General features: G+C 38.2%; 2 protein-coding genes across 2 annotated transcripts; both read right to left on the bottom strand.

The window, feature by feature from the left end:
* Nucleotides 1-5,038: 5,038 nt before the first annotated feature.
* On the bottom strand, nucleotides 5,039-6,343 carry LOC121725355 (E3 SUMO-protein ligase ZBED1-like). The gene is made up of 2 exons (XM_042112245.1): nucleotides 6,195-6,343; nucleotides 5,039-6,067 (listed from the first exon to the last, which is right to left on the bottom strand). The coding sequence occupies exons 1-2, from the start codon at nucleotides 6,271-6,273 to the stop codon at nucleotides 5,310-5,312; spliced, it is 837 nt and encodes a 278-aa protein (XP_041968179.1). The 5' UTR covers nucleotides 6,274-6,343; the 3' UTR covers nucleotides 5,039-5,309.
* A 15,280-nt stretch (nucleotides 6,344-21,623) lies between these two features.
* On the bottom strand, nucleotides 21,624-22,671 carry LOC121740552. The gene has a single exon (XM_042133290.1). The coding sequence runs from the start codon at nucleotides 22,572-22,574 to the stop codon at nucleotides 21,624-21,626; it is 951 nt and encodes a 316-aa protein (XP_041989224.1). The 5' UTR covers nucleotides 22,575-22,671.
* Between the last annotated feature and the right edge of the window lie 658 nt (nucleotides 22,672-23,329).

Here is a 23,329-nt window from a genome sequence, read left to right as displayed (position 1 = left end):
AAACATGTCAATCGAAAGGAAAAATTCCTGTTTTTCTAAATGCTTGTGTTATATTAGATGGTGTTATAGACTTTGCGAAAGTCTCGCCAATTAATGCTACCACATCATAAATAGTGACAGGGCCATCCGAGATTGCGTAACATTCAGGAACTCATGGCGGAATATTAAACGTTTTGAACATCCAGTGGTTGAAATCGCGCTGATGTAAGTAGGTGGAATGTAAGCAACCCCAGACTCTTTCGCGAGATCGAGGGCTTGTATGGAAAGGTGAGACTCATGGTTATCCATTATTAAAAATTGATGGGTATTTTTTCAGAGTTCCCGTCCATCGTATGAAATGCTTCATTACATCCAAAAAGAGCCCACTGTTCATCCATCCAGATGGGTTTGCCAGAATCAGTGATCTAGGTGGGGTACCGACAGCCATGCAAGAGTTCGTTTTTTTTTTTGGGAAGATAAGGACTGGTGGAACTGCCTCACCCCCAGCTCTTATGATGGAGCAGGTAGTTACAAGTGTCCTCTTCTCACCACTAGTCACCTTGCAGAGATTTCGTCTACCTTTTGGAGTTATAACCCGTTGGGTCTTTTGCACAGTGGTGGTACTGGTTTCATCCAAGTTATAAATCCTTGTCCCATCCGCAAATGTAGGATGGCGCTTGATCACGTCCTCCAAATTGTCATAAAAATGATTAACTGTCTCCCTGTTAAAAGCCGATGCTCGTGCAAAGCTGCACGCCTCGGGTTTACGCAGCGTCAAATCCTATTTTTACACATGAAGCATCACAGGCCATAAATAATGGAATAAGTATAAGACAAGCAGCTGTTGACCATAAGATTCCTTTTACAACACATCAAAGGTATCAAAGTAAAGAAAAAAATGCGCAAAACCAGCTCATAAGGTTGACACATAACTACGCGGTGAACCAAGTATTTACCAGAGACCAAGAGTTAATATTGAAACAATATTACATAAAATACGCAAGCCTTTTTTGGTCTGTCTGTTAAGGATTGTAGACAAGTGGCGTTCGAAATAGCCAAATGGAATCAGAATGCCGAAGTCCTGGGCAGATAACCAATTGGCTTGTTGGATAGATTGGCTACGGGGTTTTCGCCATCGGTATCTTCATTTTTATGGTTCCGTGCCCAAAGGGTAAAAACGGGTTCGCGAGGCGATCAATCAATTGATGAGTATTGATATTATCCGGTTTCAAAAATCACCGATATATCAATAAAATCTCGATTCATATTTAAAAAAAAAGCCGGCCAAGTGCAAGTTGACTCGCCCATGAAGGATTCTGCAGCAGCACATGAAAGAGAAAGTAAGCATGTGTGTTGTATGTGTGTGAAAGAGAGGATAGATAAATTAGGAAGATGGCGAAGAGTAATAAAAATAAAAAATAAAATATCTTTTTATTCAAAATGGGTATCATGATACACTTTTTGAAAGTCGAACGAAGAAACTACGTTGCCTACCACCGGTTCGGGAACTACCCCGCCGAGAAGAACCGGCGTAAGAAACTCGCACGGGGCCATCTTTTGCAAAAAAAATGGAAAATTACAATGTTATGGCTTACAGCTATGTAACAAAATTAAAAGAAAAGTAACCTGCATGGAGCCACCCTATTCCCAAGGTGTGCTGTCCTCGAAGAAATCATTGACTTTATAATACGCTTTAGCACACAAACGTTCTTTAACTGCTTTTTTAAATTTGTTTAAAGGTAGATTTTGAACATTTTCTGGGATTTTATTGTATAGGCGTATACATTGGCCTTTAAAGGATTTGCTTATTTTGGCTAGTCTGAACATTGGTATTGCTAACTTGTTCTTATTTCTAGTATTTACATTATGATTATCACTTTTCTTTTTGAAAATATTTATGTTCTTTCTAACATATAAGAGATTTTCCAAAATGTATTGAGATGTGACGGTCAGAATTCTTATTTCTTTAAATTTTTCTCTTAGAGATTCCAAAGACGACATCTTATAAATAGAACGAATAGCTCGCTTCTGCAGCACAAATATTGTATTAATGTCCGCCGCGTTTCCCCACAAGAGGATGCCGTAAGACATTATGCTATGAAAGTAGCTAAAGTAAACTAATCGCGCGGTCTCTACATCAGTGATTTCACGAATTTTTTTAACAGCATATGCTGCAGAACTAAGCTTATCTGCCAGTTTCGCAATATGTGGACCCCATTGTAACTTACAATCCAGCGTTATGCCTAGGAATACGGTGGTGTCTACTAAATTCATTTTCTCATCATTTAATAGTACATTGCTTTGTACTTGCCTAACATTTGGCAAGATAAATTTTAAACATTTTGTTTTATTAGAGTTCAAAAGTAAATTATTAGCATTAAACCAATGTACTATTTTTGAGAGAGCACTATTTACCTCGTCATAATTAAATTGTCGCCTCTTCACATTAAAAATTAGTGAAGTGTCATCAGCAAAAAGTACTATCTCATGCTTATCTTTAACAAGATAAGGTAAATCATTTATATAGATGAGAAAAAGAAAAGGCCCTAAAATGGACCCTTGTGGCACACCTAGTTTTATTTTGGTTCCATTAGACCTTATGGAGTTAACTTCCACCCTCTGCGTTCTATTTGTAAGGTAAGATTTTAGAAGTTTAAGTGTCGTGCCCCTTACACCATAATGGTGTAGTTTTCTTATTAGAGTATCATACTCCACACAGTCAAATGCTTTAGAGAGATCGCAGAAAATACCAAGTGCTTCCTGCGACTCCTCCCAAGCTTCAAAAATACTACACAGAAGACTAATGCCTGCATCTGTTGTAGACCGACCTTTAGTAAAACCAAATTGATTATTATGTAATTAATTATTTGAGTTAAAATGAGCAAGTAATTGATTTAGAATTATTTTCTCAAAGATTTTACTTAAAGTCGGCAATATGGATATTGGTCTATAGTTGGCTGGGTCTGATTTCTTCCCAGCTTTAAATAGAGGCATCACCTTGCTGTGCTTCATTAAGTCTGGGAACACACCACTTTCGATACAATTATTAAAAACTAAAGCTAGGTAAGGGGCAATGATGTCAATTACTGATTTTATAATTTTTGTGGACATACCCCAGAGATCAGTGGTACTTTTAATATTGATTGATTTGAAAGTCTTGATAATATCTCTGGAGTCAATATCTCTAAAAATAAAATTGACATCACATTCCTTGACATGTTCTCTAAGTATTTTTTCTGCAACTGTAGGTGATGAATTTAAGTTCTTTGTAGTTGAGATTGGAATGTCTGCAAAAAACTTCTCAAAGACTGTCGCAACCTCAAGATCAGAATTGATTTTTTTATTATTAATTAAAAGTTCAAATTTAGAGTTACGACAGGCGACTGTTCCAGTCTCATCCGCAATTATTTTCCAGGTGGTTTTCACTTTATTTTTAGAGTCTCTAATTTTCTCTTTAATTTGAAGTGCCTTCGCTGCTTGACAGGCCTTTTTAAAAGTTTTTGAGTATTTCTTGACGTACAATTTAAAAGCTTCACTCCGGTTTATGGTTTTCTCGTTATACAAATCATATAATTTTTGTCTACTTACAATAATACCTGCAGTTGCCCATTTTTTGAAATTATTTCTTTTATTATTCAAACTGACCGTTTTAGAAGTAAATACAGCGTTATATTGCTGATTTACTCTATTGAATAAATTGTTGATTGATGAATTGATGAATTGAAAAATCTGGATCATTTGATACATTCAACTTCTCAAAACTTGATGATAATTTACTTCTAAATTTCTCAATACGTTTTGTATTTATAGGTATATATTCAATTTTTTCTTTTAAATTAGTATCACAATTTATATTAAATGAAGCTAGCTGTCCACAGTGATCAGAGCTTAATACATTAATTATTTCCTTCCTATAGGGAGTTATGTTGGTGAAAATATTATCTATGCAAGTCGCAGTTGTATCACAAATTCTTGTCGGCTCGTTGAATAAATTAATAAGGTTATACGATTTGAACAATGATGTGAATCTAACAGTGGTGGAGTTTAAGTCTAGTAAATTAATATTGAAATCACCACATACTATAATCTTTTTGTTAGATGCACACACTTTTGTTAACACTTGCTCCATTATTTGTTCAAAAGAATCATATAAGCCGGATGGAGGTCTGTATACGCTTACAATAATAAGGTGGCTCAGCTCGATACAGGCTAACTCAGCAATTCGTTCAGTTGACAGTCTAACAATATCCTTACGTTCTTTAAATTTAAGTTTTTTCTTAATCAATATTAAGGAGCCATTTAGGGATTTTCCGATACCACCTAAGTATCTCCACTTACTCATTTCGATAATACTCAAATCTTTTTTCGTTACTACACAAATAAGTACTCCTCAAGTATCGATACTTACTGATATCGATACTTTTTGGAACTTTTATTTTATTATTTTGAGGGTGGTATCAATGAACGTTGAAGGATAATAATTTAAACAAAATTGAGACGAAAAAAACTATTTATTTATTATAAATGTTTATTAGGCTTATTATAATTTAAACAAAAAACTCTTCAGCATTAAGATTGCCCAAAAACAGTAATTGTTCAAGGTATTTAGAAGACAATCTGTTTCTTGTTTGTGTCATTGTTGCACCGGCTTTGGAAAAAAGGCACTCGCTAGGAACTGATGTTGCAACAACAATTAAATATTGCTGTGCATACTTGTACAGACAAGGAAACACCAACTTCATGTCATCCCATTCTGCAAATGGGTTGCTTTTAAGAGAAACTACTGGATTTGATAAATAAAGAGAAACTTCATCTCCCTGATGGGATTTTTTTTTTCTTCTTGTGCCCATGTGCTAACTCTTTATGATGTTTCCAAAAATCGTATTCAGGTGGTGCAGTAGATGAGACATCATCTTCTGACTCACTTGGGCTACTTAGTTGTCCGACAACCATGGTTCTAAGTTTTTGAATAGCTCTTCCGCATGCAGAGGGGTCTTGGAAATGCAGATTTTTAAACCTTGGGTCTAGAATTGTTGCAATGGCTGCATGATCGTTTAATTCAATCATCCCATACCTCCTTTTCAGCTCTCTCAATAAAACATCCTTACATTCTTTAACGATAGCGGAGTTTGGAGTGATACTATTCAGTTCTGTAGTTAAGCAATTAAGCATTGGTATAATTTTGGAGATTGTTACATACTTTTGGCCCGATGATTCTCTTGTTACATATTCAAAAGGCTTTAATACAGTTGTAAGCTCATTCAAGGTTTCCATTTCCACTGCACTTGGCAAATTTGGAGCCACTACACTCTCAATTACAATTTCTGATATTACTTTCTTAACTTTAGAAATCGCTCTAACATAAAAAAAGTTGAGTTCCACCTAGTTCTTACATCTGCAATAAGTTTTAAAACTGATCCTGCCGAAACATTATTACGCATTTGGATTTTTCGTAGCTTATCCGACTGCACAACACTATTTTTTATCCAATTAACAATTTCTCGTACTTTTATAACAGCTGATTTAACACTGGGCAACTTTAGTGCCTCTTTAACTACAAGGTTAATAGTATGGGCAAAACACGGTAAATGTTTTTTTTCGCCTAAAGACATTCGTATGGCAGCCAACATTGAACTGGCATTATCTGCATATACAGCAGCACGAATGTTGGTAAGTGGAATATTCCATTTTTTCAAAATATCCAGCAGGTTTTCCGATATGTATTCAGCTGTATGTCGCTCTTTTAATGCACGAGTTGCAAGATAATACATACACATTTGACCATTTTCTACAAAATGTATGGTGACGCCCATGAATCCTACTTCATTCATTGTCTCTGTCCATATGTCCAGCGTTAAACAGAAATTGTCTATGTTGGGTAATTTGGACTTACAAATAGTTATACAAGCTTCGTACTTTTCGGTAGTCATTTTCTTTAAATACTTTGCGCCAGGAACTTTAAAAGTAGGCTCCAGATCTTTTACAAGTCGTAAAAAGCCTTCACCTTCAACTATATTAAATGGACGCATATCTTGACAGATAAAAAATATCAATGCTGGAACAATTCTGTTATACTTCGTACCACCAGCTAAAAATAAAACTCAATTTTAATACATGTAATATTAAATTAAATATTTATATTTTTTTCTTTAACACTAATACTATATGTATTAATATTATTTTGCTAATATTTAATTAAATATCTATTTATTTACCTTTATTAGATGAAATTCGTTCAAACGCATTCTTTATTGAATTGCTCAGACATAGCTCCCTTGCAGTCTCCGAGTCCATACTTGTTAATGTGGTTACACTAGAGCAATCATCACGATCTTCTGAAATTTTCGATGTTGATGCTTGGGGTTGATCATCTTCCATTAAATGCCTTGAGTTGGCCAACACTATTGTATTTTTTGAACTGAAACATAATAACAAAAATTAACACTTGATAGATCGATAATCTTCAAAGTATCGATAATACCAAGTACCAACTCCAACACTACCGCCATTTAACAACACTATTACACTAACAAAAACAAACACATAACCTTAAATTGTTTAAATCGTATACGTATTTATACAAAGGAAATATCTCATCACCGGTCATCAATTATTATTATTCATATATTATTAATATATAGACAAGACAATCACAGTACCACTGCTGCAAAACTATTTTTTATACAAATAAAATAGGTAGGAGTAGGTAGGATTTTTTATTTAACATCTTAGGAAAGCAATCGCAAAAAAAAAGAAAAGTTTAGAATCCTACCTTTCGTTGGACTTATTATTTTCTTTTTTCTGTAATTTGCCTTTGTCCACAGAAATTCCATGAGTTTTAGAATGCTTGAATAAATTCGACGTATTCCCACAATACTTCACAAACTTAAAACACTGTTTACATTTTGCAATTGTTTCGTTTGTTTTGGTAAAATGTGTCCATATTATAGATTTTGGTGGTGCCATGATAACATTGGAATAAACCGATGAATTTGATGATTACAATATAAAATTACTTGTAAACAATCACTTAACACTTTCACAATGGCGGACCGCGGAATGGCGAGATCACAGACTAAGAAGAGATACTACGTATGGCGAGATGATTTGCGAGCGGGTGCGGGTGTTTTCTTCTCTCGCTTTCGGCTCGGGCGGGCTCGGCTGAAGTCGGACGAATTCGGCTAGCCCAGCGCGAGACAACGCGTCACTCACGCCGCCACGCGACGAATACCGGTAACTCGGTAACCTGATTAGCTGACTGTTTTTGCCTCGTTTTTGCTCTCTTAGTTCTGTATGATGCGTTCTCGGTTTTTTTTATTGTATTCGGTTGTTTTGCTGATTCGATTCGATACCAAGTATTTTTGTTTCGATACCGATTATGTATCGCAAAATTGATTCGATACAATAAATACTTGGTATCGAATCAAAAGTATCGAGTACCTACTCGTATTTATTAGTATCGGAATATCCCTACCCTAATAGCATTCTCTCGACTGAACGAACTTGCTAGCTGATGATCAGAATAATTAAATGACAATTCATAATTTTTTAACCAATGTTCTGATACACACAAAATGTCAATGTTACATTCATTTAAAAATAACTCAATTTCTAATTCTTTTCCTATTTTTCCCTGTAAGTTCTGATGCACCAAGTTTATATTAAAATTACAATTTTGTCTAGAAATCTTACTAGGTTGTTGGTGGTAGGCATTAGTATTATTATTTTTGTTTAATAATATACTGCTAGAGTGTGCCTCTGTTGTCCTAGAATCTAATTTAAATTATTTGGAACATATTCCAAGCTCTCAGTTATATATTGATTAGAATAAGAACACTGCTCAATAAAAGCAGTGGTCGGCTTAGCCAATTTTTTGGCTTGTCTTAAAACTATAAAATTGTATAGCCATTTAGCTAAATGTCGAGTTAAAAAATTAGATAAGAAATACTTATCATATGTCAAATTACCTAATCTAGAATTGAAAATATTATTAATGTCCACCACATCTATTTGTGGTAAGGTATTACTTAATACCAAACAATTTTGATTTGTTGCACTACATAGTAGGCTGTTCAGCTTAAACCTAATATAATTTTCCTTACTCTCGTGTGGCAATTTCTTTATATAAGGAAAGGTAAACAAAATAAGTCGACTAACGTTTTCTTTTCTACTTAATGTATTAATATAATCTGTCATTTGTTTTTTGTTTATCTTTCCCCTTCTCCCGACTAAGATAACTATGGTTGTGTTGGGACAGCAAGCAGAATTTATTGCCCGGCTAATTACTTGTTCAAATGATGCCCCGGGCAAACAAGTGCTAATTACTTGCTGACCCACACTTAATTTATTCATAAGTACACTAACGCTATGTCCTATTTCATCACAGTATATATTAACTGGGGCATTGGTCCTATTATAATTATTTTTTGAGGGTTCAGTATGAGCCTTTACCTCTGAACAGGTAACTGAAATGTCAAGATCATGCTGTGAATGATTTACATTTCTGAGACACTGACAGTTATTGAGCAAAGAGTTTACTCGTTCCTCATTGTAGCGTCCCATTTCTATTAAGCCATCCATAGCCGATATATGACAGACAATTTCTTTTTGCGCTAATTCATATTTAATTTTTATTTGTGTTAGGGAACTATGTAGTTCTGTAATTTCAGACTGAAGGCTACATACATCAGCCTCGTAGCTAAGCCTAGTATGTTCCAACTCCTCACAGCAGCCTAATAATTGATCTTTAACTATTTGTTTATTTTTTGATAAATTTTTAAGCTGCTTCATAATTTTTCGGTTTTTTTGTAGCCATTCTTCAGTTTTTCTAATACATTTTTTAACTTTAACATATTTTTTTATCTTCCTTTTACTGTTCATGGTGTGACAAGTCGTTATTGTGTCATCACCAGTCAAGTCAATGGTAGTTAAGTTATTTTTTGAAAGGTCCTTTACACTTCCCAGAAGTTCATCATATAAACTTTGTTTGTTCAATTTTTTTTGAATTAAGTTCACACTCTAGAGACTTAATATATTCCTGAGCATCCTGAAGCTTATTTTTAATATTACAAGTGTCCTCTAGGCATTGTTCATATTCCACTCGGCAATTGTCAAAACTGTCCACAACACTTTGTAGTTCAATGTTACGCTCACAGGTAAGTTCATATTGTTGACTTAATTTGTTAAGTTCTAATTTTAAATCAGCATTTTTTTGCAAAATTAAAAGCATTTCCTGTTCATTCTCATCGCGTTCAGTAAGTAGCCGTTGACATTGCTCCTTTGAGTCCTTTAGCTCCTGGAGAGCAACTCGGAGTTGTTCTTCTGTCCGGCGGGCTACATTAGAACGTGTCATCATTTTGCTAATTTACTTGTTCCTGATATCTGAAACTGAAAACAGATATTATTTAACGGGGTGAAAATATAAAGTGTAAGCGCACCTTCTGCACAATTATAAGTTGTCAGCCCCAAATTTTGTTTCAGTTGTACAGTATGTACACAGGAAACGGTTGAAATTAATGTAGCAAAATGAAGAGATGAAAAGAAAGTTATGTAAAATGAGAGAAAAGGATCAGGAAAGACAGAATAGACAGATTAAAGTAGTGACTGAAATCTGTGTATACTGTACTGAAATATTTTGTAAAACAAAATTATATTTTAATTGAAAAAATTTGAGAATGACAGAGTATGTTAGTTATACTGTTTTAATATACTATATTGTAAGTGTTTCAGAGTGTGTAAGTATTGTTTTTTTTCTTTTTATCATCTGCTTTGCTTTAACATCAGTTAAACCAAGAGAGTGACGATGAAAAGATTGGTAATTTGTTTTAGTTAATAAATGTACTTACATAATATAAGACGAGTAAGACGTGTTTATTTTGAAGAAGTTAAATAAAAGTGAAATCTAAGTAAATCACATCTTTTCTTGCACCTCAATTCCCACAAAATTTGGGGGCTCGTCCGGGATTAAAGGTGCAACTGAAAATGGTGAAAACAGTGAAAATCGGACATTGGCGTCCTCGTGGTGGCGTAAATCGTGTTCGCGTGGAGTGTAAAGGTGGACGTACAACGACGAAGAATTACTAATTTTCACTATCTAGATTGACGAGGAACGACGAGAAAATGCCAAAAGACGCGACGGAACGGCGGAAAAGCCGACAGGAAGATTTTGAGGACGCCCGTACGGATCGCGGGAATAATGGCGGCCTGTTACAAATGACTTCGGATTTAATGCCTACTTTTACCGGCACAGATCCAACATATCCTGCTGCACGATGGATTCAGTAGCTCAAAGACAATGCAAAATATTTGGGTGGTCGCCGCTGCAACAGTTATTGGTAGCTAGAAGATCATTAGCGGGAAATGCGTCGCTGTGGTTGCGAGCAGAACGGCCATTTAAATCTTGGGACGATTCGAAAGCGGCTATAAGTAAGGAATTTCCGGACAGCGTAGATGTGAAGGCAATTCACGAGACAATGAGTCGCAGAAAAAGAAAAGATAACGAAAGTTGCATAGATTACATGTTGGTAATGAAAGAGTTAGGCAAGAGAGGGAAAATGCCGAATTATGTAGCTATAAAGTACATTATAAAAGGAATACAAGACATCGAATCAAACAAAAGCATGTTATATGGCGTTACGTCGTATGGTGATCTAAAAGAAAAAATAAAAATATACGAAACTATCAAAAGCAAGATGGCCATGCAGCGAAATTATTCCGAATCACCTAAGCAGTTACAGAAGAAAAAGCCAATACGATGCTACAATTGCGGAGAACTAAATCACGCGTCATACAATTGTCCAAACAAAAATCGTGGTTTAAATTGCTTTAAGTGCAACGAGTTCGGCGCATATTCGAAGAGGCTGATACTATACGAAGAAAAGGATGGACAAAGCCGAAGGTACGTTCGGAACACATCGGAGCGCTTCGGGCAGACGTCACGATTCAATCCTGAAGTTCGTCAAAGTCAAGTTGACAGCCAGAAACATGGCGGCGAAAAGCAAAATATTATGATTGGAGAAGTTGGCAGCACTAAACACATAAGCAAAATATTTTTATATTTTGCTATTTATTTTACTTCTATATTTTTCCGTGGGAAAAATATAGAAGCTTTGATTGATTCTGGAAGCGACGTCAATTTAATTTCATCGGAATTGTATAATACTACCGTCCGACTATGACGCCAAAGAGTTTGAATTTAACTGGATTGAGACAATCGTTAGTGGTGATGACGGTGGGAAAATGTTATTTAGATATAATTATGGACGACAAGTGCTATGACTGTGTACTGTTTTATGTCGTTAGTAAAGATTGTTTACCATACGATGCAATTTTTAAATAATGTAACTATGATAATGAAAAATGGAGTGGTAAAATGTTTCCCTCAGTGTGATGAATGGATGATGTGTATGCTTAATGATGTGTGTATGACTAATTCTGTTTTAGGTTTCATGTCCAACTCTCATCTTAGGCAAAATATGTGTAAGCTGATTGAGACCTATAACCCGCAACAGCGAAAGGAAGTTCCTATACAATTAAAATTTGTACTTAAGGATGATATTCCTATGGCACAGCGGCCTAGAAGGCTGTCACTCAAAGAGCAAGAAATTGTGGAGGAACAGATAAAGGAATGGTTGGATAAGAAGATAATTCGGGTAAGTTTTTCTGAATATTGAAGGCCTGTAGTACTGGTAGGGAAGCGAGATGGATCGACACGGGTGTGTTTTGATTACCGTGCACTGAACCAAAAAATTATAAAGGATGAGTTTCCACTACCTATTATTGAAGACCTTATAGATAAACTTAAGGACGCTAACATATTTAGTGTACTGGATTTGAAAAATGGGTTCTTTCATTTGAAAGTTAGTGAAGAGTCTATACCCTATACATAATTTGTCACTCATCATGGGCAGTATGAATTTTTGAGGGCACCCTTTGGATTGTCCGTTTCTCCAAAAACCTTTATGAGATTTGTTTCTGTAATCTGCCGAGATCTTATAAGTCAAGGTATTGTGTTGATTTTCATCGATGATATTCTGATTCCAGCCAAAAGCGAAGAAGAAGCGGCTTACCGCTTAGAATTAGTACTTAATATAGCTTCAGACTATGGTCTAGAAATAAATTGGAAAAAGGCTAAACTTATGCAGCATCAAATAGAATATTTGGGACATTTAATTAAGAATGGTGAGGTGCAACCAAGCCCAGACAAAACTGAGGCAGTGTGTAGGTATCCTCCCGAACCTAAAAATATTAAACAAGTACAAAGGTTTGTGGGTTTGACCTACTATTTTAGAAAATACATTGATAATTATGCTTCAATAGCTAGGCCCTTAACGGATTTATTAAAGAAAAAATGTTCTTTTAACTTTGGTGCTAATGAACGTGTAGCATTCAACACTTTAAAATGTAAATTGTCTTCAAAGCCTGTACTAAAGATTTTTAATTCTGGTAAAGCATATGCAGCCGTGCTGCTGCAGTTACATAAAGACGGGTGGCATCCAGTTTATTACAATATGAGTAAGAGAACTAATGAAGCAGAGCAAAAATATTCTAATTATGAGCTAGAGGCATTATTTGCATGTTGTTAATTTCAAAATTGTTACCGACTGTCAAGCATTCGAACAAACCTTAAAGAAAAAGGATTTATCAGCCAAAGATGGGTACTTTTCTTAGATCAATTCGATTTTAAAGTTGAGCATCGTCTCAGTTCTAGAATGAGGCATGTGGATGCGCTAAGCAGAGATAATTATCAAATGTTGGCTATTAACAGTCTTCATGAACAGTTTAAAAGAGCTCAAGTAAAGGATGATGGAATTCAAGCTATACGAGAGTTGTTACAAAAAGGTTCGTATCTTGATTATTGGTTAGATAATGAGATATGATTTTATTACACGGCCAAAAGTTCGCGGTAATAAGCCGGCCACTCACACTGTTTAGGGGTCAACTTCTTGCTAAAGAAAGCAAGTGGGACCCAATTTCCGTTAACCAACTGTTGGAGGCAAGCACCGACATGAAGGCTTGATGCATCGGTAAACAAACCTAAGGGTGCATCAGCAACAGGATGGTGAAGGATTGTCGCGTCTGAAAGGCTTTTCTTACAGTCCTCGAAATTCTTCAGCAGTTCAGGCGTCCAGGGATATGCTTTGGAACCCTTACTCTTGGTAGCGGCCAAAGTCTCGATAAGCGGAGCCTGAAATTTTGCGGCGTCAGGGATAAAACGCCTGTAGTAATTGAGCATGCCAAGAAACCTGCGCATTCCTTGGGCATCCTCAGGAGGCTTAAAATCTATCAGGGACTGAATACGGTCCTGGGGTGGGCGCGTGCCATCGGCGCAAATGGAATAGCCGAAGAACACTACCTCGCTGGCGCCAAGGACGCACTTGGACGGGTTTAAAATCACTCCATATTCTTGGAGGCGTCCAAACAGAGTGCGTAGGTGCTTCTTATGAGTAACCTCGTCTGGTGAAAAGACCAAAATATCATCGATATATGGAAAACAGAAATCGAGACCCCGTGTGACCTCATCGATAAATCTCTGAAAGGTCTGACCAGCATTACGAAGACCAAAGGTCATGTAAGGAAATTCGAAGAGGCCAAACGGAGTCACGATGGCCGTCTTCGGAATATCGTCCTTAAAGACGGGAATCTGATGATAGGCTTTCACCAGGTCGAGGGTACTGAAAATTTTGGCACCAGAAAGATTGTGCGTAAAATCATTGATGTGACGAGCCGGATACTTGTCCGGGATTCAAGCCCCGGTAGTCGCCACAAGCCATCCTTCTTGAGCACCATCTGCAAAGGAGCGGCCCATTCACTTTTAGATGGCCTTGCGATCCCGCATTTCATCATGTCCTAAAACTCCTTTTTGGTAGAAATAAGTTTGTGTGGAGCCAAACGGCGAGGACGATACGATACAGGAGGACCATCAGTAGTTTGGATGAAATGGACGGTGTTGTGCTTCACAACTCGGGGTAAGCCAGGAGGACGTATGATCTCAGGAAACTCAGCGAACACCTGTGTAAAAACTGATTCGTTGCAGGCTACAGCCTTGACACTGTCCTGTGAAACCTGAGCCGTGACAGCAGACACAAATAATTTAGAATTCCCGTCGACAAGACGCTTAAGTCGGCAATCTGGCAAAAGGTTATAGTAACTAAGAAAGTCAGAACCAATGATAGGAGTACTAACGTCAGCGATGACAAAATTCCAATGGAAGTAGCGACGAAGGCCCAAGTTCAGATGCATGGAAATATTTCCGTACGTCTTGATTGAGCTACCGTTTGCAGCGCTGAGGTTGTACTCATTATCAGTAAACCGATCTTTAAGAAGCCGCCGAGGGAAACAGCAGAGGTCTGAGCCAGTGTCGATGAGGTACTGGTGCTTAGACTTCTGATCAGTGACAAAGAGTCTAGTCTGGCGGCTGGGATTGTTACCAAACAATCAGTGGCCGCCTCTACTGACTGTTGCTGCCATTTCCCTGCGGCGCTGACCAGCTGCAAGGTTGGATGCATTTGGCTGCCTTGGTGTTGAATTTTTTATGGTACCAACACATTTTTACGGGAGCACCAGGTGTCGAAGTGTGAGAGCGACGACCAGCAGATGCGTTGCGGCTGCGTGAACGTCCAGGCCTCTGGTGAGTTAAGGAAGCAACCTGCTTACTTAGCTCGTCAACCCTTGCCAGAAGTGTATTGAACACAGTAGAAGAAAATGATGAGGCCGGCGAAGAGCAAGAAAAAACTTTGCTTGGCCCGGCAATCTCAATGACCTTGTCGGCCAGGTCTGCCAGTTTCTCCAGAGTCAGGTCAGTCTGTGAGACAAAAATAGCCTGTACTTGCTGGGGTAGGCGTTGTCACGGGGTAGGTCCCTGGGTCCTTAAAGATTTAAAATGAAATGAAACCCGGAGACCCGTGATCAAAAAATATATTAGAGTAAGTTTATAATTTTAATATTACCAGATTATTTAATATTTTGCCCTTGAGAGTATACGGTAGTGAGGGCGTGAGCCCTAGTTAAACAAGGTCCTTCGGTCCCAGGCTGGTACTCTCCTAGCTGTGAGTGGAGGCGTAGTCGGCTCGGAGAGGAAGTGACGGCGGCCAGGGTCCAAAACAGGCAGGATGAAATTTGACGGCAGCCACGAACTTTACAGCAGCCACGTCGAAGAATTGGGGCCTCGAGCATCCACCAAATAGGCCAACTCAAACCTTGAACCCTGGAACGCGCCATCGGAACAATTATGGTCGGTTCCGAAATTGCCGAGATCATCCACTATAACCGCAGCATATATGGGAAGTACCAAATGCGTAGAAGTGCAGCCGTGGGTGATCTCGATCAGAACGGAGATTACAAATGAAGCGATTTAAATTTAAAATACAAATTATAACGTTAAGAATTTTTTATAAAATATGTGAGGGTATGACATGGAAAAAAAGTGATGCAATTTACAATGATCTTGCAAAATCAGAAAAACCACAGCTATGTAAAAGAAAGATAGCAATCCATGTAGTGAATAATAACATTAATTAATATGATTCAATTGTCATGATTTTTATTTTATGTGTGGCAATACCAGTATATACCTGGCAACACCGTTCGAATCCCACCACCCGTTTGTTGCAGGTGGTAGGGGGTTCGAATGGTGGGGTAGAGATGGGCAGTCGGGTTGATCAGGCATTCGAGAAGCAGATACGAACAAGGGCACTCGGTTAAAATACTACACTGTTATTCTGCCCAAATTGAGTATCGAATTTACTGATAGTGAAAATTAAATTTATAATTATTGGAGACTGAAGTTTTATTAAACTTCAGAAGCGGGATAAGAAACCCCCAGGTTACGCTCACTATTAACCTTGTTAGTTGTTATAATTTATTTGATTTAGAATTTGACAATTAGTAATATGAAATAATATAATTTTATCGTTTTAAAGTTTCAACAAAAGTTATTCGAAAAACACGTTACTGAATAGAATACACTACCACGCACCACAGTTAACATCATTATACATTTCACTCGGTCGACTCAACTCTTCGACAGGGAACATTACATTTTAACATCATTACACATTTCACTTGGTCGAGGCAACTCTTCGACAGTGAACATTACATTTTAACATCATTACACATTTCACTTGGTCGAGGCAACTCTTCGACAGTGATCACCACATTACATATTTTATACAGTGATGCGCATTACACTACGCAAATCACTTTTCATTTTATATCATACTTAAAAGCCTTAAAAGAAGTTATTATAATTAGGTAGATATTAAATTCATGAAACATTTCACAATTATTGTTTTGCTAATGGATAACTTTCAACATTTCTAACGCAAACAATATTCAAAGTTAACTAATGTCACATAATATATTGTTTGGCATGAATAGTTTATATTGTGGTTAATTAAAATTGTTTTCTTAATAAAGTGATCTTTAAGTGAATGATTACTTCGTGTTGGATGATTTGATTAAGATCAAGTTTTATTTATTTTTGATCGTTTTTCAAAAACTAGTTCCGTTAAGGAAACTGAACACTAGTAAAATCCAGTTGTATTTAAAGATAAGATAAGGATAAGATAAGGACGTTATGAAAATGCATTTTATAACTTCACATTCACCATATTTGATACCAAATAAACTACCTACATTTAAACTTACAATTTTAATTTACTTAATTATTCTTAGGTAGGTACATATATATTAAAACTGAACCAAATAAGTCTCATATAATTGAGTTGGAGTAATTTGTAATGGATATAATTTTGACTTATATAAATTCTCTTGAGGTAATTAAATGCATTATAAATACATCTGTCCAGACTAGTGTTTATCCTCATCACTGGAAGCAGGCTATAGTAAAGCCTATACCTAAAGTCACTAATCCGGTTGCAATAAAGGATCTTCGGCCTATTAGTATTCTGCCCTGCCTCTCCAAAATCTTGGAAAAGGTGGTGTGTGAGCAATTGTCAGACTACCTGGAAAAGAATAACTTATTACCAGAGACACAATCGGGCTTTAGGAAAGGTCGGAGTACAGTGACTACGTTGCTTAATGTTACCGTTAATGTTGATAACATCTTGTGTGCTCAAGACAGGGGTCAATGCACTCTGCTAGTCCTATTGGATTTCACGAGGGCATTTGATACCATAAACATAAATATATTGCTATCAAAATTAAGGTATTATGGCTTTGACGATGCTACAATAAAATGGTTTAATAGTTACCTCAGTGATCGTCGCCAGTGTGTTCAGGTCTCTCTTAGTGATGGTTCTGTTGTGTTATCTGAGAGTTTGGATGTAGAGGATGGAGTCCCACAGGGTTCGAATTTAGGCCCTTTGCTGTTTATACTATATATAGCAGATCTAAAAAACCATATAAAGCATTGTAAGTTTGATTTCTATGCCGATGATACTCAAATTTATATATCCTGTAAGCCATGTGATATTGAAAAAACAATTTTATTACTTAATGAGGATCTCAATAGCATAGTGATGTGGGCCCAAAAAAACAGTTTATGTCTTAATCCTGCTAAATCAAAATATCTGATCTGTGGCTCCGTTACACAAATCAGACATTTAAATCCTATTACTCCTGTGATTATGAATGGTGCACCCATTGAACGTGTGTATGTGGCACGTAATCTGGGTTTACAAATGGATTGTAATCTGCGGTTTCAGGAACATATAACCAGTCTGGTTAGTAACTCCTTCTACAGGCTCAAGATACTATACAGAGCAAGATCATATCTATCGACAGAAATGCGTATCCGTCTTGTTGAGTCGTTAGTGCTGTCAAAACTTAACTACACAGACGTTGTATATGGTCCACGTTTAGTGTGTGAGAATGACGTTACCAAATGGTGCGGTCGGGATAAGATGGCCGATTTTAATATGGCCGTGTCTGGCGATTTGCGGAAATGTCTTTACTTTATTAAGCAAATAATTAATTTAGGGTTTAGGTGGACTGTATTTCGAAGGAGAACTGGTAATCGCCAGCTCTTAATATGAGCGATATTGCTGGAAGAAGGAAAAGGAGAAAGCACGCTACCTGAGAGTTGATGACGCCGACCTCGTCTCTTCTTCAATTGTCTTCGGATGTGGTTTTACTGCACTTCACAAATCACTATCACTCATCTATAGTTTATAGTTATTAGCGAGCGCGCTCGATGCGGATAAAAGCACAGGATTAAAGTTATTAGCGGATATATCGCCCGAGGAGCGAGCGGACGCGGCTAGCGACGGTTTTCAAGAGACAATGCATAATGCATTCTCCTCGGGGGTTGATTCGTCAGCGCAGGAGCTTGCAGATCACGCCACTTGTCTTGACCAATCAGTAGCGTGCATACGGCGTCAGTGGAAAAGGATGGGGAATATCGCTCAATTTGAATTAAAATGTATAAGACATAATAGCGGAATACAGATGGCGCTAACATTCCCCCGGCCTTAAAGGGTTACCTTTAAAAAAGACTGAAAAATAGTAGTATATTTCTGAAGTAAGTAAACTACCGCATTACCGTCAATTTACTGAATTATAACTAACCTACAAACTAAAGGAAGGAGATCTAGGTTACAACTAGATCTCACTGGGTAGGTAATGGACAGAGACGTACAACAGGGCGCACGTAGCTTCCCTTCGCGGTCTTACTCACAACGCGAGTTGTACCATCTTTAGCGGTATGTAACTTTTCGATGACACCTAGTGGCCAAGAAAGCGGTGGTGAATTGTCATTAATGATAATAACTAACGTTCCTTCCCGTATAGGCGAAGCAGGACTACTCCACTTACATCTAGTCTGCAGCTTATGTAAGTACTCTAAACGCCAGCGCCGCCAAAATGACTGCACGAGCTTGTCGAGCAGTGTATGTCTTTGAAGCATGTTAGATGAATGTGCTTCAGGAGCGGGTAGTGACGACAATGGCACTGTGTTTAGGAAGTGCGCAGGAGTTAAAGCAGAAGGCTCAGCGGGATCGCTGCTCAACGTAGTAAGCGGACGCGAGTTTATCAATGCCTCGACTTGAGCGAGGACAGTTAAAAGTTCCTCGTAAGAAAGAATTTGTTGACCTATAACCTTAAAGAGGTGCCTTTTTATTACCTTAACCATGCTCTCCCAGCATCCCCCGAAATGTGGAGAGGCAGGCGGAATAAATTTCCAATCAATGTGATTGGTCAAAAGTTCGTCTTGAAGACGTGTGCGGTATTCTTCATTTAGAAATTTATATAAATCGCGTAAGTACGAATTAGCGCCCACGAAACAAGTGCCGTTATCAGAGTACAAGCACTGTATAGGGCCGCGGCGCGAAAGAAAACGTTTTAGTGCGGCTAGAAAAGACACCGTGCTCAAATCCGTCGCAATCTCAATATGCGTAGCGCGCGTTGTTAGGCATGTGAATATGCATAACCAAGCCTTACGACCTTTAACACCTCGACCACGTATCGGAGTGTACTGTAGAGGTCCAGCATAATCGCAACCGGTAAATGTGAACGCCTTATCTACCTGGTTCACGCGTTGGCTAGGAAGGTCTGCCATAAGAGGATAAGTTGGACGCGGACGAAATCTAAAACACGTGTTACATTTATGTATTATCTGGCGAATGGTTCGCCGAGCAGCTAAAATCCAGTACTTTTGCCTGAGTAAGGACATAAGTAGCTCTGGACCGGCATGAAGATGCCTTTTGTGATAAAATTCTACAAGAAGATCGACTACATGATCATGACGCGGAAGAATGCACGGATGCTTATAGTTATAAGGCTCGTCTGAATTTGACAAACGACCACCGACGCGTATTATACCGTTCTCATCGAGAAACGGTTTAAGTTTAAGAAGAGCGGGGGAAACATGTAAGTTATTTTTTAAACTTTGAATATCATTATTAAAATGAACAGCCTGTACGGATAATAATAATTTGCGTTCTGCGTATTCCAGATCGGATATTGAAACAAAAGTTCCTTTAGGTAGTTTCCTAAGAAACCTGCAGACATAAACGATGACGCGTAACAACTTAGACCAAGATGATATGCGCTGTGCGAGTGTATAAAACGGGGAATGCGCAACATCAACGACCACGGGATGAGAGACAATTTTTTGCTCGGGTACGTCCTCAACTTCTGTATTCTCTCTATAGGGTTCAATGGGCCACTCTGACGGATCATGGCTAATCCAGGGTGGACCACGTTTCCATAAGGGATGATCGAGAAGGGCCATTGGAGGGATTCCACGAGACAGGCAGTCAGCGGGGTTTTCAATACCCGGGACGTGATTAAAACAAGTGGGGGGAACAAACTCTATAAGTTTGGTAATGCGATTGGCGACAAAAGTCTGCCAGCGATGCGGAGAAGAATAAATCCAAGCAAGTACTATCTTGGAGTCAGTGAAAGCGAAAATATTATTAATGGGGTAGTGGGCCGAAACTGTGTCCTTGACCTTGCGAAGCAATGGGCATTGTCCAAAAAAAATCACATGTACTTTTTATATTTTTTTTCGTTAAAAAAGGGTATTTTAAGAATATAAATTAAATAATTTTGAAATTCATTGGCTAGTTTTTTCTCAATAAATTTTTAAAGTTTCGCTCTGACGTCATCATCGGCCGCCAATCGACCTCTGCATATGTTTTAAATTTCCTTTCAATCTTATTTATAATGGCTGGTTCGTCAAATGCAAGTTCTCATTATGTGAAAGCTGATACGAGAAGCTTACCAAAGGTTCGAAACGTAATGTTGGTCGAATTTATTGCTAATTTAACGCCATTAAAGGTCAAACAAAGGTTAAACGTATTTGTTCAAAAATATAAGTAACTAATGGGTATTTTTTTCGTTTATATACAGAAAAACGATCACTGACCTTATTCCTCGAAATGTTTTTGTAATGAGCAAAATTAAAAAAAAATGGACAATCCCCATTGTGACAGCAGAAGGGCTGCACACAATTCAAGTCTTGCAATCGAAATGGTTTTGACTGGCGAGACTTTAGACTTGGCACAAACTAATTGCACAGAATAGTTACAGCCATTGCGGACTTGCATATACACTACTCCGCCGTAAGCGCTTTCGCTAGCGTCAGCGAAACCTATTAAATTAACACTGCATCCATCCACTAATCCTAAGTGACGCGGTATAATAATTTGATTGAGCTTGGGAAGCTCGCTGCAAAACTGCTTCCAGGCTGCGACTATATGTTTAGGAGGTGCGTCATCCCACTCACACTTTGCCAACCAAAGCTCTTTTATCAAGAGCTTGGCGTACAAAATGGTGGGAGCCACAAAACCCATTATGTCCCAAAGTCGAGCTATTGTGGACAGCATTATGCGTTTGGTACACTTCGCATCAGGCAGTGCGACGTCAAAGCGAAAACTATCTTGCGATCTGTCCCAGCGCAAGCCAAGGACCTTATGCGGAATGGACTTATCGAACTCAATGTCCGGTGAAGCCTTATGAGAATCAGATAAGTGTGCGAGAACCGCCTTTGAATTACTCGTCCATTTGACAAGATCAAATTGGCCTCGCTTGAAAAGCTGAATAAGCTCTTCACAAAGCGAAATTGCGCGCGGAGTGTCTATAACGCCACAAACGATATCGTCCATAAATAAAGACTTAGAAGCTGCTAACGCAGCAGCGGGAAAATCATCACCTTCATCAGCAATCAGTTGACGCACAACTCGTTAGGCGTGATATGGACTGGACCTAAGTCCGAAACAAACGCGGTTAAATTGGTAAACCGTTATAGGTTCATCATTACTAAAGCGGTAAAATATACGCTGGAATCTACGGTCAGATTCGTGAACGCCTATATTAAGAAACATTTGTCGACAATCAGCTGACAAAGCAATTTTGAAAAGACGAAAATTTATTATTATGTTAAATAAATCACCCTGTAGATTCGGTCCAGTATGCAAAATATCATTGATAGACTGGCCCGATGTAGTCCGACAGCTAGCGTCTAAAACTACGCGGAGTTTAGTGGATATTTTATCTTCGCGAACTACACCGTGATGCGGAATATAATATGCGGGAACGCAGTCAGCGTTATCACTCACAACTGGGCTCAAAAAATATTTATCGATGTAGTCACGAATAACGTCATTATAAGCGCGGCGTAAGTTAGGTGACGAATTCAGTTTTCGTTCTAAACAATGAAAACGTCTGAGAGCGACGGCGTACGAATCGCCTAGCGAATAAGGGTCACCACAAAATGGTAACGCGACTATATACCTACCACTGTTATCGCGAACAGTAGTAGCGCGGAAATGTTCTTCACACTCGAGGTCCTTATGACTCATCGAGGGCGGCGCGGAAATCTCTTCAAGCTCCCAAAATCGCTTTACGAGAGAATTAATGTTATTTTCTTGAAGAACAGAACAGCAAGACGTAGTATAACGAGAACTATGTGACGTAGGCACGGCGCCCATAATCACATAACCGAAAACCGTCTCAATAGCGGGAGGTAAATTATCTTGCTCACTGCGTACTATGTTAGGTAGCAGTAAGTGCGGGAATACTGCAGCTCCGATCAAAATATCGATATTACCCGGAAGCGCAAAATCTAAATCTGCGAGAGGCAATTTCTCGAGATGAGTAAGTGCGGATACGTCCACATGAGCGTTCGGCAACATGTCCGTAATATTATCCACTATAAGCGAGGAAACATTAAAATTAATATTATTATTAAGGCGCGAATATATTCTAATATCTACGGAACCCTTACACGGTTTTTCCGAGCCACCGATTCCTGAAACTATTAAATTACAATTTTTCATTTTATTCCATAGTCCGAGACGTCGGAAACAATGGGAAGTAATAAAACTACTTTGCGACGCGCTATCTAGTAAACAACGCACGATTATCGGTGATCCACTCGTATCGTAAACAATAGCTTGCGCGGTGGCTAGAAGTATAGTACTGTTTGTGGTCTGCCGCGCGGTCACGTGCGTGCGCGCCGGCAGCGCGACGAATGTGCTACACAAAGATACTTCCGGCTGGGAATTTCTATCACTAGGCGCAGTGCACCCGGGTGCAGCGTTATCGCGATGACCTTGACCGCTAGAAACTGGATTGTTATTTATGTTGCGCGGCGAATTTTTATTAAAATGCAGTAATGTATGGTGACGCTGGTTACACACACGACACTTGGATGTGCTTGAACAATTGCTTATCTTATGTTTTAAACTTAAACAATTAACACAAGCTTCATTATCCTTAACATATTTAAATCGAGCGGTCGGAGTCAAGTTATTAAAAGCGGGACATTTAAAAAAGTGATCGTGCACAATGTTGTTGCACATACATTTAAGTAAACTATTATTATTATTGATAGATTCTGAACATGTTAAGTACGACTGCGGATTTGGAGCGGAATTACCGCCTCGTA

The sequence above is a fragment of the Aricia agestis genome, chromosome 3 (assembly GCF_905147365.1).
Source record: "Aricia agestis chromosome 3, ilAriAges1.1, whole genome shotgun sequence".
Lineage (NCBI taxonomy): Eukaryota > Metazoa > Arthropoda > Insecta > Lepidoptera > Lycaenidae > Aricia > Aricia agestis.
Note: the sequence above shows the minus strand (reverse complement) of the source record. Positions and strands in the feature narration are given on the sequence as shown.

Bases quoted from the DNA above. Each gene is read 5' to 3' on its own strand.
- LOC121740552 (XM_042133290.1), bottom strand. From the start codon at position 22,574: ATGTTGCCGAACGCTCATGTGGACGTATCCGCACTTACTCATCTCGAG.
- LOC121725355 (XM_042112245.1), bottom strand. From the start codon at position 6,273: ATGGACTCGGAGACTGCAAGGGAGCTATGTCTGAGCAATTCAATAAAG. The intron at 6,068-6,194 runs GTAAATAAATAG...TTTTATTTTTAG, and splicing joins ACGAATTTCATCTAATAAAG to CTGGTGGTACGAAGTATAAC.